Genomic DNA, 16,933 nt, shown 5'->3' with positions numbered 1-16,933 from the left:
GTTTGCCACTGACTTTTGAGGCATTTACCATGGATGTATTAAAAAGGATCACCGAATACTGTTTTAAAAGCCACTCAATGCGTGTTTCAACAATATTTTTCCCTTGCGCTGACTGCTATGCTTGACTTTTGCCTTGTGAAGACCCCCCATAAATTGTTTGTCTATGTGCTTGTTTTACTAACTACGTGTCTTTTTTTCATGATGTGGTACTGGGTTGGGTATCTTGTTTTTGTAAGCTGAAGACAAATTTCCACCCCGGCAGACAATAAAGATACATTCTATATTATTTCACTCTAACTCGCAATTGTCACTTTTACAGTAAAAAAAGGTAGTGGATTTATTAAACATAATTAACACAAACCCCACCACACTCCTTCCTTTAAAACACGTCACATCAAACACATCTTGCAACTGGCCTGCAGATGCACTACTGCCAAACAGTGTTTGTGCTGAGACTGAGCTATTTGTACTCATACAACTCAACTTGAACATCCTACTTATCATCATATATTATGTATGCATCTTCTACACATGGGATGACTACATGCTGTATAGTATGTTCTCTTTTAAATTGAAGTAGAATTATTATGAGTTTCAACAACATACTGGACATACCAGCAATGCAGTAGATGCAATTCAGGAGATGGTTTAATCCAAAGTACCTAGCTACTACTGTATGAGTGCTTATATTTTCGGCAGATGGGCCCAGTGGGACCCAGACCCCTAACCCTGACAGTATTAGCACCTTATTAAACTCACTGAGCTACTGTTCAGCAGCGCCTTATATCACTGGAAGGGAACATTTTTACTTTTAAGCATGTAGCCTTTGGTACTGACTGCCCCAGATAGCTACTGACAGCTCACAATGTGCACAATGAGGATGTTTAGTCGAGGGATTCAAGTGAACACTCAGTATTAGAAATAGATTAAAAAATAAACAAGTAATGTGTGGTATTTTGTGTATTTCAAAATGTGCAAGATTCATCAAGCTCCCAGGGCCGTACCTACCACAGTCAGGTCATGTCCATGGTATTTATTCATCTCACTTTTCATACAGTAGAGCACCTCATCTACAATGGAAATGAACAGTATTTATAGGCCTTTAGATATAAAGTCACAATCTATGGACATACACATGGACATAGCTTTAAAGGAAGTCTAGATAGATCTCAACAAATAATAAAAGAACAATTAAAGTACAATAGAAAGTTCAGACGGATCTAAGAAGAGAACAATTACTGTGAAAATCACACAAAATACTCAAATCTCCAAGACAAACTTGTATAATAATATAATATAATTAATATAATATAATTAATATTTTTTTTAAATAATCTCAACCTTAATACAGCAGTAACAGTTATGCAGCAGTAATATCCAAAAACATCATATATTAGTAAAACACTGACAGGGACCGTTTTACTGCACAATGACTTTTTAAAGAACATTGGGCTCTAATACTTTTTACCTTAGTAAGGATTACAATGCAGAATTTGTAGTGGATTATTTTCACAGTGGGGTTGGTATTAGTACTTTCACTTAGTGGACCTAAATACTTCCTCCACCTCTGGTTAACACACCCACAGCCTAACTGCTGGTTACTGGCCGACCGAAGAAGTAATATTCTTACATAAAAGTGACTTTTTATTTGCAACTTGAGCTTATCTACACTCTTTATGGCTGACCAAAGTAACGAAACGTTACACAAACGATGCTCACATTAACTTTGAATCATCTCTGGTTACAAATATATTTGTGAGTATAAGAAACCTCATCCTACAGTTGATGTCCAACGTGATGACAGCCGATGACAGACTGAGAAACGTGACCTTGTTTATTTGCTGTGCATGTAGTTAAATGAGGAAATCTACAACCATCCAAAATGGCGCCTCATGATTGGCAACCTATTACTGCAGCTCTGACATTCTTTCTGTGTGTTTAGTGTATTTCTCGTGTTTTTTCCTGTTTTTGTCTTGCTTTTTTTTCTACACTTATCTCCACTGTTACATGTGCAAACATGGTTGTGCAACTGGTGACATTAGAAGTATGTCTTTTCATTATTTTTGGACTACTCAGTACTTCAGCATTGGACCCATTCCGCCACGGCTCCATTGTTTACAGCCGGGGAACAGCTGTTAACACTGTGCGACACCAGGATACTCTCTGTAGAAAGACCGGAGATCCCAGAGGAAATAAGGAGAAGAAGGAGGGGATGCAGAGAGAGTTCAAAAAGGAATGAAAAGACGGTACAAACCATGGCTACTGTTCTGTTATTATGGGAAACGTGAGATCTCTCCCTAATAAGTTAGAGGAACTAACGGCGCGAACCAGGATGCAGAGGGAGTATCGTCTGTGTAGTATCATGTGCTTCAAAGAGACTTGGCTGAATGAACTCACTACGGACTTTGAATTACGAATTATTAAAACACATATTAATATTAGACTTTTACTGTACTGAATATGTTCATAGCCCTATGTCTATAGCCTATATTTCCTCTAATCTATACTGCTGTGTATATTTTTGTCCTGTGCAATTGTTTATTTTCAATCATATCTGTATATAAAAAGCTATAAAATGTACTGTAGCTGCTGTAGCGAGTTAATTTCCCCAGTGTGGGATCAATAAAGTCTATCTTATTTTATCTTATCTTTATTTTAAGGGCACAACGAACAGTTCAAAACAGGGGAATTCCAATCTGTGGGTAGTGAATTTTAAAGGGGCATTGCGACCATAAGGTGGGGCATCCATGGCACTGGCTGTTTGGCCGTGGTACAAATCCTGCCTTGTATATACAAACATGTATGTGAACAGCTTTTATATCTTTGTGGACCTCAAAGTGATCTTTAAATTTAATAAAAGCACTGTCAAGACAGCCATCCACACAACTTATGCCACAAAGGATGCACGACGTAAGATTGGAGTTGCCCTGACCCATTCCAGTCTCGGCTGCACGCTCGAGAAGCCCTGGCCCACTGAAAGGAACACAGGAACAGGTAATGGATAGGTCAAACTCGACTCACTACCAAGACTACTACCGCCCCTCTCGGTTAGAGCACTCACGGTCTCCATACCATACCGCTAGTGGACCAGCTCAGGCAGCTCCGAGCAGAGGGATACTTCGACCTGCGTCAACAGGCAAGCAATAGCCCTTCGTTGATCTGCCATCTTACTTCTGATGCCAGGTCGGAGAGTGCTGAATGTTGGATTGCACAAGGGCAGGCAGATGCTCAGGACTCAAAGCTTGGGCTTTACTGGCACTGCCAGTCCGACACTCTGTCATATAGACACAACTTATTAATTGTCCTCAGGTCACAATGGGCTACATCGTTCCCTATACTAATGCCAAGATAATAGTCCAACAACTCTGGGATAGAAGCAAGACTGGGATGACCCCCAGCTCCCTGACGTTCTCCTCCAGTCATGGACAAAATGGTAGAAAGAACTTCAAGATGTACAGCACATAGCACTTCCTAGGTGTTACAGCAGTCTAGATATGAGGCCTAAAAATGGAGACCTTACAGGCCTTGATGCATGGCGCTATGTGGACACCACCAGCAATCCTGCCGATGGCATCATGCGTGGAAAAGCCCCTACTGAGCTAGGCACACAGAGTCACTGGTACCAGGGCCGTTGGTTCCTGCAAGGGACTTCTGAGCAGTTTGACAATACCACCCAGATTATCAGAGTGGGAGGTCGCCCATGGCACAACATTCTGCTGGATCAGGATACTATACACCCAATTGTGCTTGACCCTCAACAATGGATCACGCAGTTGGTCATCAAAGAGTTTGATGAAAAATTACTCCATCCAGGCCCAGTGCGAGTATTTGCACAAGTATGGTGAAATAATTGGGTCATCTCTTGTAGAGAGCCTATCTGACATCATCAGTGGGAGTCTAGTGTTTAGATGCAGGATTTTTTGTTATTAGAAATAACCATGTTTCTGCTAGTTGGTTGTTGATGTTGGAAAGTACTAGTGGGTGTGTGTGTGTGGATGTACTGTAGTGTGTGTGGTGAAGAAACTCTCTTATCGGACATCCTTTAGTGCATTTGAATCCAGTAATCAGCTAAAGTTTCCAATAACGCTAACTGTATTTTTCAGAAGAACAGAATTCATTTATTGTCTTTCATGCCCTTCTGTAGTATAAAGAGGTTGCCCTGAGACAACTTATTTTTTGAGTTTAGGGACAGATAATTATTTATGCCCACATAAATGTACCCATTCATGTTAAGTTCACTTTTTCAAAATCCATCTCAGTCCTTCCACTCTTTTCGCTTTTAGTGGCAGCTCCATCAAAGTGCTATATTCAGTCCCTCCAGAAAAATGCAGCGTTTTTTTGTGATTGTTGCGGGCAAAAATCCTTGATTATGCGGAATGTTTCTTAAAAAATGCGATGAAATATGCGGCATATTTATGCATTTTTATGCGATGAAATTGTGGGAACTTGCAAAAATTGCGGTTTGATGAAAAAGAGGGGAAAAAAGTGATTCCCCAAACACCCTATTCTCACTAGGCTACTACCTTAATGTAAAGAGTCATTTCTTATTACTTCTTATGATAAGCAAGCATACTACATCACAGACAGTGCTGGGAATATTTAAGTTCTGATCTTGTTTTATTTCAGACCTTAATAAACACATGTCTCAAACTTACAAAACATTGATGAGTCAAACAAGTTCTTTAGCTTTACAAAAGGAATATGCTACAACTTCTGTAAAAATGAATAAATAAAATATAAAAAAAATAAAATGTGTGCTTCCTGTTTTACAGAGGTAGCTATACAAAACAGACATCTTCTGTTAAAATAATTATTTTTGTTGGCACTGATTTGCAGGCTTCATCATGGCTTCATCGCGGGGTTTGCAGCTTATCGATGACGCTCACGTCGCGTAATTACGTCACTTCATAACATTCCCATGGCAACAGGGGAAAATGGCTGCTCTTGTGTGAAGTAAACGCAACATTTTTCAACTTTCTGCTAAGATATATGTGACTTTTTTGCAACGAATATGCGATGATTATGAAATCAAGCAAGCCCCGCGTATTTTGCGCAGAAATCGGCAATTTATGCGGCGAAAGTGCAGCGTATTTGAAAAAATGCGGCCCCCGCAAAAATATGGGGACTTTGGCTGATTATGCATTGAATTATGCAATCGCATAATCGCGTTTTTCTGGAGGGACTGTATATTACGTTTTTTTTTTTCATTCCGGATAAACCAACAAGATTGTCCAATTCACCTGACTTGCATGTGTGTGGACTGTCAGTGGGAGGAAATCAAATTAATGGAAAGAACATGAGAACTCCAGCTGGGTTCAGATCCAGCCTTATGCTGTGAGGTGACAGTGCAAACCACTGAGCCAATCATTATTTATCATAGAATGTTATGAAATTATTATGGTTGACTACAGCATCTCCTTCTGTTGCAGCCAACAAGAATATCTGACTGCATGGAGGAAAGCGAAAGATAATATTTGGCAGTGCAGACAGATGAATGCGCTGCATGCAAGCTAAAGCACTGTACTGTATGAGCTTGTGTGTGCAAATCCACCTAATGTTTCTGTTCATGAGTATGAGTGCCTGTGTGCATTCAAGATGTATAAATATATGTCAAGCCATGTTTGGAGGAACAGTACATATGAGCAGTATGTTCTCAGTCTAACACCTATTCATGCCTCATTGTGCAGTAATGGAAGGTGAAACATAAGTGGCAGTGACACTTGATCATAAGCCTCCCAAATTCACTGTTAAAAGAATATGTCACATTGCTGTTTATGTGTCTATGTGTGCAAATAAGCCTTTTGCAGTGTCTCTACACCATGCATTTGTGAATGCTAATTCACCAACTATTATATCTGTATGTTGCATTTTACTGTCTGGTAAATTGATGTAAATGTTAACAGACATTATGCATATGAACCTGTTTTGTTGTGAAAATTGACAGACACCAAGAGGGTGTTTTAACAACCCTTTTTCAGCAATGTTTCTACACCACTTCCCAGAAAGAAAGAGGATTCTGTTTGTGGCACAGGATAGCACTACCTTACGCCAAAAGGCAGATAGCCCTCACTTTTGGTGCCCCTGCCACTCCTTCCTCAATGATTGCTGTCAGTCTGCCACAACATGACTGCTCTTTTTCTATAAAAGAGAAAAAATACACAGGACTGCCATCTCCATCTACTATAATGGTGAATCATTCTTTCATGATGAGCAAGATATTGCTTCCTCAGTGAGTGAATTCAAAACTTTATTGCAGTTACAGTACAGTAAAACAGAAGCTCTTTCCTACTCATTATGTGATCATGCTGGATTTCCAGGTTATGGAGGATAGAGGGCCTTGGGATGTTGGACAGAAATGAAAAAGTGATCTCCCACTTTCTATTCCAAACCCACTTGTCAAATTCAATCCATTTTTAACATTTCAAAGAAGTGGGAAGGTGGAGGTTTGAAGCTTTACAAGGCAAAGGTGCTGCAGAAAAGGCAAGGATGTTTTACTCATTGGAAGCATGACGTCAAACACCTTGTGCCAGGAAGTCTCTGATGTAAATCAATACATCAGATCACTTAAACAAATTCACATTTCAACTGCCTCATCTGAAAGCTGATAGTAATGACATTGCTCTGGTTTTCTTTTGTTTGCTACATGACCTGAAATAAGAGGAATGTCCATTTTACTGTCAGTATATAATGTAGACATAAGACTGCAGATTTGTTGCAACCTATTGATATTCGAGCAAATATCATAAAGTTTAACTTCCTAGACATATTGCTGCTAAAGAGACGTTATTAATCATCATTTTGAAAAACAAAATGTATTACTGTGACCATCAATTGCATTTACTGAGTGTACCCACTCTGCATGCACAAACACACACACACACACACACACACACACACACAGAGCCGATAGAAAGTCTAGGAGTGGCATAAAAGAACATGGTGTCATGGCAGAGTAGAGCAGTCAGATAAAACAGGGGACACTGCTTAAGGCAAGCATCACAGCGCTTACATATACAATTGAAGAAACGTTGTGGTCTCTCCTTAATGATGGGAATTGTTTGCCTCCACTGCTATTTTAAATATGTTCGTGTTGCTCTACTCTACCAGCTAAAATCTATAATAGTGATTCAATTAATGCCCAGCTAATGAAACATTATTACAGTTTTTTAAATAACCACTGACGAGAACAATATTGCCTGGAAATTCTGCATTGTGCTGCACAGACTGCAGAATCTCAAACATCAAACCTCCAGACTTACAGTTTCATTGTGTATTTGTCTTTGAGTGACATAGAAAGTGCTCTATGAATAAAATGTATTATTAGCTGCATTCAACTGCAGCTGCTCTGGTCACAAAACCTGGTATTGGACCGACTGGCTTATTGACATTGATGCAGAAAATTCACATTTAGAGAGTACAGACTTGCTAACCAAGTGTTATCTAAGAGCCGGTTCCGGCCCCCTACTGGTTTGGTCCCTTGATCTTGTCATATACCAAATATATATTCTTGTTGTCTCCTACCCCCCTGCTAATTTACGTTTTAGCTCATCATGCAAATGCCCCTCTTTCTTGCCTTTATGTATCATTGGCAATCATATTCTGTCTGATTACTGCCTTTTGTTTTACTTCCTTTTGGTTTTTATAGTAATCATGTAACATCTGGTGACTGCCTGATCAGTCGCTACCATTTACATACTGTCTCTTGTGTTTCATTTCATTTGCTGTGGGTCAGCTTACAGACTCAGATCTGCTCTGCGTTTGTAAGTTCACCTGGATGCCGGCATGCTTTAATAAACTCACACCACCACAGCAACACTTAACTGGACTTCAATGATTTTTTCTTCAACAACACACCTAAATGGACCAGAGCCTTCATTAATATGGTTAGTTACCCCTGTGCTTTTGGTTCCATGACAAAGCATAATGTTGACCATGACAAAGATGGGCCCTTCACAAACTTTTACAAACTGCACAGGTTTAGTTGGTTTGTTAGTTTGTTTTCTGTTAAATTGTGCAATACGAGGAATACGTGGAATGCAAACAATGCCCTAAAAATTACTCTAGACTAGTAAGCCATCTTTAATAAGCATTAGGTAAAAGAGACTACTTGATCTGAGTGGAAAGTAGAAAGTAGAATATAAATCATAAAAATTCCTCTTGAGTCTGTGGGAAGATCAACAGAGCATATTTAATTTTTCCCATGCCAAGGAGTTCCATAATACCAGGAATTTTACTTCATACTTTCGTACTTTTCTAGTGTATGTGTTCTAACTATATGTTACAGACAGACTCAAAACATAGTGTGAAAGTCAACTGTGCAGAGGGAAAAAATGAACAGCCATATAATCTATGTATCAAAATGCAGCTCTTCAATAACAATAATCCAGAATGGTAACAATGACCATTCCTTTACAGACAGTCACAATAAGAAAACTGGACAGGGAGTGAAACTAACAAAAGAAAGTATGGAGTCCTATGGAGACAACGCTGAGCAACAGAGAAAACACAACCAGGCAAAGAAATTCACAAAGATGCATGCACAAACAGAAATATATATTGAAAGAGCAACAGTAATAACAAGTAACACACAGAGAGAGAGAGGCATAGAGAATAAGATAAACAGAGAAAGTTAGGGAAGGAGAAACACGTGGAATGAGATGATGAGCAAAGGGAAGATAGTTTGTGTGAGTTTGACACTCAGACAGTAGTGTCGTGGCCCGGTGATTCACCCTGCGGCTTCAGCAACCAACCCATTGAAAGGTCAACGCTTCTTTTAAACTACCTGTTGCCACATCTCCCTGTCTATACCACAGTTTAATTGCTTTCTGTGTCCAAGTGTGTGTGTGTGTGCAGCTTCTACTGAATGTATGTCTACATGCATGTGTGTGCATATTGTGTTTCCACTCAGCGCCAGCAGTGGCAGTGCTCATCCCTCCTGCTCAGGCTGGGACTGGTGTCAGCCTGAAGCACAGAGCCTGTGTTGTGACAGAAGACCCTGGCCAACACGGACAGACTAAATGCCACCTAGCCTACTGTTTATGGGTGTGTGTGTGTGTGTGCGTATTGCTGTCAAAATCACAAATTCTAGAGCACTTGTATTACTGCACTGAGACTATTTCTAAAGATTACACATTCTTCTATTGACTCCCATAGCCTGTGACAGTTAGGGTGATAACTGCCAAAGCTTTGAAAGGGCTTGTGTACATTTGGAGAGTCATGGTCTTATACTCCATTGACTCATACTGCCATTACTGACAGTGCTGCAAAAGGTTAGTTCCAGATTCTTTGAAAAAGTCAGTCTGGCTGGAAAATCAGCTAAACTAGAAGTTTATTTTTGATAAGCTGGATTTGCTTCTTCTCAAACACCTTAACGTTCTTGTTAAATTAAATATTAATACGGTATATATGTACAATGTTACAGTAAAACATCAACTTACTTATTGTAGTTTAGTCCACTGATTTCGTTCACTCACCAACTTGATCAGCAGCAGCAGTGTTTGTGACACAGCTAATGGAAGCAGATGAAGCACTCTTAGCGCCCAATTACCACTATTTGCATAAATAATAGTACTGCTTCTTGGAGTCATAACTCCGTCAAATCTGAACTGACATGATATCTTTAGATTCAGTGTGACTTACATTTCCAGAGGATATCATTATACCCATCCATCGTGGAAAAACTGTCCAGAAATCAACATATAAATCACAAAAAAAGAGGCTCCTTACAACTCCAGATTATCTTCAATTTTCTTCAGCATCAAACTAATCCAGTGATAGTCGTCCATACATGAATGGGTACACTGCAAATATATTTTCAATGTGCCAAAATATAAACAAATGGCTAAAAAAATGTTCAAGTGCTCAAGTGTTAGCCCACAGCTATCTTACTGACTGTTTACATCCCCCAAAGCCCCCAAACTATGCAAACTGTAGTTCTTCTACTTCTGGAACACTGACACTCTTCTCTGCCCATTCATATACAGCTACTTGTGTTGAAAACCTGCATAACAAAAACTAGTGGTTGCAGTCCAGTTGATCTGAGGGAGTCACACTTTGAAGGTAATATGTTTGTTTTTCTGTCTTTTGCAATGTTCTTGAGCCAAACAGTTTCACAGATCCAAGACAAATGACTAAAACTAGAAAAACAATCTTGCAAAGTCATCAGCATCAAATATCATCACCTTCATCCCAACTTCCACTGTGCCATCAACATTAACAAAATCAGCATCAATATTATCATCATCATCATTACCCCCCCAACACTTTTCCACTTACCTGGTTGCATCCTGACGAAAGTAATGAATCCACAGAGAGGACTTAATATCAACTAAGCTGAGGTAACCATTTCTTTTAGGAATATATTTTTTTAACTGATCTACACTTAAGTATCATTGGTTGGGTTTCTGAACCAAGTCCATCCCATCAGTAGAGGCTACTTAAAGTTAAACCCCGCCTGCTCACTGTCCCACTGCCTCAGTGGTTAGAGTGCCAGGTCATTGGTCAGCTGGTTGATACAGGGGACCCCCATGTGATGTAGGTCTAACAGGGAAAGAAGGTTGATTGCAAAAACAGGTGATGGTTGAATAAGGTGTTGCTAAGTGGAAAGCATCAGTGAAGCCAGTCAAGTGACTGCAGATGAATGGAAATGTTGTTGTATGTGTTTTCTGTGGAGTTGGAAAAGGTAAGATTGACGGCGGGAAGGGGTAGTTTCTCATACATTGTACGGGGATTGTATTTGCTCATTACGTACATAGACTTTATAATTGGTCGATTGCAAGTAAATTTATATGGAAAACAAGGTGACTGGCATCCACTACTCTGTACAAATTCATTCAAATAGCTGTATGGTTAACAAGTAAATGCATGCTAAATTAATAACTGATCCAGAGGCTTGATTCAGGGTATAGAAATAAGCAAAAAGAATGAAAAACAAAAAAGTATGTGAGCTGTGGAACAAAAAAAAACAAAAGGAAGTAATGTTCTGACTAAATGAAAAAAAAGGAAGAGAAGGAATGATTGAGTGAGATAGTGTGTCAGCTACAGAAATATACAAATTACTTTTTTTCTGTATGTGCTTTCTATTCAAAGTATATTGAATATGCACCCTTACTCTAACTCCCCACTCATATTCTCTGTTTTCTTTTCAGTTTCAATCCGTCATTCCTGCACTATCACTGCTCAATTTAAGGGAGTGTTTTGATGTCTGTTTTTCACTTTTGAACATATTTGACACATTCGTATATGTGCATACTTGAAAGTGTGTACGTATTACAGTATGTGTTAGTGTGTATATGCACATATGTATGCAATATACAGTGTGGGTGTGTTACATATAAATGAGTGAAGGGCAGGCATTTGTGTTTGTATGCGCTCATGCTTACTTTCATGCCTGCTTGCATCCATGCGACTGTATGAAAGCAAAATTAAAGCCGCACGTAGGGCAGATGACCTAAAGCCAGACACCGCTGTGTTGGGTTGAGCCTCAGAGCTGAGAGGGGAGAAACCCCAGCTGACTCACACAAAAAACCACACTCCTTCATCACGGTCTGGTGTTTGTGGTTCAAAGAGGAAGAAAGGAACTAAGGAAAACATGGAGAATGAGAGAACAACATGAAAGACGGAGGAATGAGGGGAGATGAAGGGGGAAATGAAGAGTAAAGAGTGAATAGATGTGCAGTGGTTGGTCATTTCAGTTAAAAAAGCTGAGACATGGAAAAAGAGAAATTGTGTGATTGAGAAAAGCAGAGAAAGAGAGAGCTGAAGCTCGTGTTTGTACCCTGTGCGGGTAACAACATGTTCTGCCCTCTAGTCCAATAACTGGTCTGTTGGATGCATCCAAATTGAAAAACATATGAGTGCATCTACCCCTATTATGTGCATGTCTCTCTCCCTCCCTAAGTTCCATTTCTCCTTCTCGCTGTTTTCATTTTTCTGTTGTCTCCACCTCCATCTGTCTTCCTCTTCTTCTTTCATTTCTTATCATTCTTTTGAGTGGAAAATATAACTACCTCAGTACTAAAATCACCATTGTTTTCTATTTCAGCTTTTTCCTGTACTTGCTGTTCTGTTTTTCCCAGAACAGTAGAATCCTCTTTAGGTTGTATTAAACAAGGCAAAGTGGTATTGTTTTTTCTTTCCCCCTGTACATTCCTGTTTCTCTTCTACTATCTCTGTAGAAAGACATGAACGTATCATGACGTCTCCCATTGGTTTCTGACAGGGCATTTGGAGCCTGGAGTTTGTGTTTACAACTAGCTGCCATCTTGTCAGTTCTTTAGAGCCTGGAGAGAGCAAAGTATTCAGTATTCAGGCCTGAAAGATACCTGTCAATCATGAGAACTAAGTCCAAATCATTTAAGGTATTAATGGATGTTTTTTTGTTTTTAGAATTGCCACCAAGATAGACCTGGATAGATAAATGATAATAAAAACTAGGTGGATCATATGCTATAGTCTCTAATCCTTATTATTACATATTGGATATTTTTGAGCTCTAAGTTTCAGAGAATCATTTTGTTTTTTAATTTGTCACACATCTGCACATATGCTGCTCATATTTATAAAGTACGTTGACTATGTACTTCCAGATAAAATTTGGTGGTTGGTCCTAGTGTTTAAACTAACATCTTCAGGGACACTCAGATGTGGTACTTGCTGCTTTGGTTCCTTGTTTCCTTCTTACTTTCTCTTTATCTCTCTTTTTCCCTGGTAGCCTGGGCTAATTGTTACATCGTTCTGGCACTAAAGTCGTCCTGTGTAGGAAGCGTGGCTGACCGCTACTGGGTCTAACGTGGCATGGGGGATGGGGAATTGAACAAGCATTGGCCGTCAGAGCTGGTTAGCTTCACAGAGCTCCTGTCACAACTACACACACAATACAACCTGTTTACTACCCAGGCCCCCTGCAATTACCAGCTCCCCAGCAGGGGCCAAGCTTGCGCCTGGGGAGATATAACACTAACAGCAGAGAGGGATGAGGAAAAAGGAGGGAGGGAGGGAGGGAGGGAGAGCCCCATTAAGAAGCTGAGGCAGGGTGGTGTGTAAGTGACAAATCCTAGAGGGATTTATATGTATGCTGTATCTGTATGCTTGTGAATGCATAGTTTGGTGCAAGAGATTTGATGCTAAAGGACGGGTGGCAGACGATGTTGTACTGCACACAAAGTAAAGCAGAAGAAGAGATGAATTTAGCAAATGAAAGGCAGGTAATGGATGTTTAGTGTTATAGGACCCTTGGAAAATCAGCCTTTTTCTATTAGTCTATAAAGCCACCATTAAAATGATTGAATCAATGAAGGGAGGAACCATCTATGCAATAAACGGATGTAACGGAGGGACAAGGAGTTTAGGGTGCTGAGAATGAAAAAGGAAACTACATAAAAGTATTGATGTGTTGGGTGTATAGTTGTATGTGCATCAACCTGTCGCCATGACCGGGCCCCTGACTCACAGGGACAGTGGGGCAGTGAAACAAGCAGCAGCACGGGGCCCCTACAACACAACACTGCTTCTCACAAATGTCTTTCTGTTTTACAAACAATTACAAAGGACCCTTTATAGATCCCCAGACTATAGGGACAGTTCAAAAGATTTGTAAGGTCTAAAAAGGAGAGGTGATCTCTTAATTATCAGCCGTGTCGTAATTGAAATGTAGCAGGCACTGTAAAATCAGAGGATTTGACAGAGCTAAAATGCAACAGCATTTTGTGCTTGTGATTTCCCCCCTTTTGTTTTAGATTAGAGAGTCACTTGAGAAACAGTGGGTTAGGGAGCCCGTACCACCTGGACTAACTGTTATAAAACTCACAATATGTCCCACAGACTTCACTTTCGCCCAGGAGTATCTGACAAAACAGGGTTTTTTCCTCTAATTACCCTTATTGGTAGAGTACACACACCTGCATTATCCATACAGTAAACCAATGGTACACTATAGGCAAAGGAACTTTGAAATTGAGAGTTTTTTATATGTTGCACTCTCTTGTACTGCACTTCTATTTGATCTCCCCCCTAATCCTCCTAGCATGTTTTTCATCCTTTCCACCAAAAGTCATTAGATACTCCTGGAAGCCATTCCCACTTGAAATCTCATCATCCATCCAATCTGTCTTTCATCTTTCCTCCTCCAATCTTTCCATCTCTCCCCATCTTGGTCTTCTCTAACAGTGGGAATGGCTGTAGTGATAGTCAGCTGTGGTCTAGAAGTGGACCTCTTTCTCCCTGCCCACTTACACTGCACATCTACGCGGATGGACTTGATGGCAGCCACCCCCACCCCGTTGTCGGCCTTGCAGTAGTAGCGACCCCCCTGCACCCTCTGGATGCCCTCGATGCGCAGCGTCTCGTTGTAGATGGATGTTTCCTGGAATTTGTCTGATGCACTGCCTGCTGTCTTTGTCCACCGTACCTGGAGAGAGTGGGGGACGAGAGAAAATATTTAATTTACAAAAATGCTGTCGTGAAAGTGTGGTATACTGGAGGACAGAATCAGTCAAAGTTTAATGAAACAAAGCTAAGACAGCAACAGAGAGAAAGGCTATGACATTTGATTTCCAAAAAAGTTAAAAGATATAGTACAAGCAAAAATCATTGATGTTGGGTGCACACAACTCATAATTACACCAATAAAAGCAAGCTTCTGTTCTCCTATCCTCACAAAGAAAAATGAGTGACATGTAGTTCTTTAATAGTCACAGTAAAGTCTGTTTCAATTTTGCAACTGTAACCACACCTAACAATGATGTCACAGAGTACAGAAACAAGTACATCACTATAGCAAGGTGAGAAGTTAAACCTGACTTTCTGTCCAAGAAAAACAACAGCATCAGTCATTTTAGCAAATGCACGAAAACAACAAATGTTTATGTCGAAGTAACAAAGCCTTCCAGCAGCCGTAGGAGTTATGACTATTGTCCATTGGGAGCAAAGAAGGAAGTTTTTTGTGATGGTGTTACAGAGCTACAACACCTGCATAAGGAGGAGGTTGTGGTGGTATGATAGTTCAACCTTGACAAAGAAGTTCCTGTTTCCTACTGAGTCAATGTTGGTTTCTTTTATTTATGACCACGGTTGTTCCCTAACTTCAAGCATGTGTATTAATGCAACCATTATGATGAAAGTCCCCTAATCTTAAGTGTTTATCTTAAATTAATCTGCAATTGCAATTTAAACCCAAACCACGATGTTGACATCAATCAAGTAGCTATTCTAAGTCAAACTATAATCTTTCCCTGCTGGCCCATGTGGTCCGATCCAACAGACGAGCTACTGTAGCTCAAACTGGTGAACAAGTGAATGCTTGCACCAGGGTGCCCAGGTGGTCATAATGTTATGGCTGATCGGTGTATAATGTTGTACATGCCAAAAAGCCTTTCATGTTTTAAGTTTGTTACTAATGTGAAGTTCTGGTGAAAATGTGTGTTCCCTGACAAAAATATCAAATAGTAACATAAAATGGACCACCTAAAAGGAATTTTAATCAATGTTCAACCAAGAACAGGCACACACTGAATCTATGAATACATGTTTTTCACAAGCATAGAAACACTGTCCAAAATATGGTCTTTTTCACAGTGGCTGCTGAAATGTATGTCTAGATAAAGCAATTTAAGTGATAAAAAATATAGAGATGATGCATGAGTGACACAGACAGGAAGGGTCTTAACTGATCCAAATCATAAATGCAGTCATGTCTTTCAACCTGATAAAATCTCTGTCTGCTCCATAGAGTGGATGTTAATGACACTAACCGCCGTACTCATGGCATCCATGATACTAAACTCAGACCATTAACAGATTTGACAAACTCTATATAGCTTTTTCACGCTTCAATTATCCCATCAAGCTGTGGGAATGCTGCACGGCTGACAGCTACATGATACTTTCACTCGACTAATCAAATGCACAAACATACACACACACACTTCAGAAATACATGAAAGCCAGTAAACTCATCAACACCAAAATGTTTTTCTCGCTCTCGTGTGTGTGTGTGTGTGTGTGTGTGCAACTGCGTGTGTACAGTCCATTAATCCCTATTAACCCCTCTGTCTGTTATCAACATCGACTAGACTATCAACCATGTCCTGTTGAGGAGGTCAGAGAGGATAATGGGCAAAAGTCACTGATACGGTGTGTGCGTGCGTGGGTGTGTATGTATGTGCACATGCAAATGTTTGTGTGTAGAAGTGTGCGTTTCCGGCTTTCATGCACATTTGTCTGCTTGTGTTCCTGGATATGTACACATTATCGGCGTACATATTCACTGCATATTCATGTGAGTGTGTGTGTCTGTGTATGTGTGTGTTGGTTAGAAAGCAGGTTATATGGATTAGCAGATTATCGGGGTCTGTGTAAACGCTCACTGCCTGTTTATTCAGCTCTGTTTGTGGGAGGGATTTGCAGGAGGCAAACTGCCATTGATCAAACCAGCCAAGGTGAGCAATGAACCGAACCCTGTCTCTCCATGGTTTAGTGCGTCCAGTTTGCATGCGTGTGTGTGTTTGTGTATGTGGGTGTGTGGACCTTTGTGAGAGACAGAATAGGGGAGAGAGTGAAAGTGAGCATGAAGTGTGCATCTGTGTTCTCCTGCTTTTATCCTTCCCGTTCAAGGATTAAAAGATGAGTAAAAATCTTACAAATAACGGACATTTTGTCTGCTTCAGCTTTGGAGAGGGAGCATTTACGAGTTATTCATAGGATTACAGTTCAGGAACATTAAGATTAGGTTCAAATTTGGAAGGATTGTAATGGTAAGATTAAAGCTGCAAGCAGCGATGAACGGGCCCTCAAAGTCCATGTGTGTCAGGGTGGGGTGCTGTCACGTCACATCACCTATACACCACATCGTGCATATTTCAAAGAAATCATGATGAATGCCATATAAGACTTACTTCCTGTTCCTGTACCGATTTTCATACATATCAGAGAAACT

At 40.1% G+C, this 16,933-nt stretch overlaps 1 protein-coding gene across 2 annotated transcripts in view; it reads right to left on the bottom strand.

The window, feature by feature from the left end:
• Positions 1-16,933, bottom strand: part of LOC127351888 (MAM domain-containing glycosylphosphatidylinositol anchor protein 1) — a 172,420-nt gene that overhangs the window by 92,232 nt on the left and 63,255 nt on the right. For both annotated transcript variants that reach the window (XM_051379864.1, XM_051379865.1), the window contains exon 4: positions 14,233-14,407. In XM_051379864.1, the coding sequence (XP_051235824.1) occupies positions 14,233-14,407 (175 nt within the window). The remainder of the gene's footprint in view (positions 1-14,232; positions 14,408-16,933) is intronic.

This window comes from Dicentrarchus labrax, unplaced genomic scaffold (assembly GCF_905237075.1).
Source record: "Dicentrarchus labrax unplaced genomic scaffold, dlabrax2021, whole genome shotgun sequence".
NCBI lineage: Eukaryota > Metazoa > Chordata > Actinopteri > Moronidae > Dicentrarchus > Dicentrarchus labrax.
This window is presented reverse-complemented; position numbering and strand designations above follow the sequence as displayed.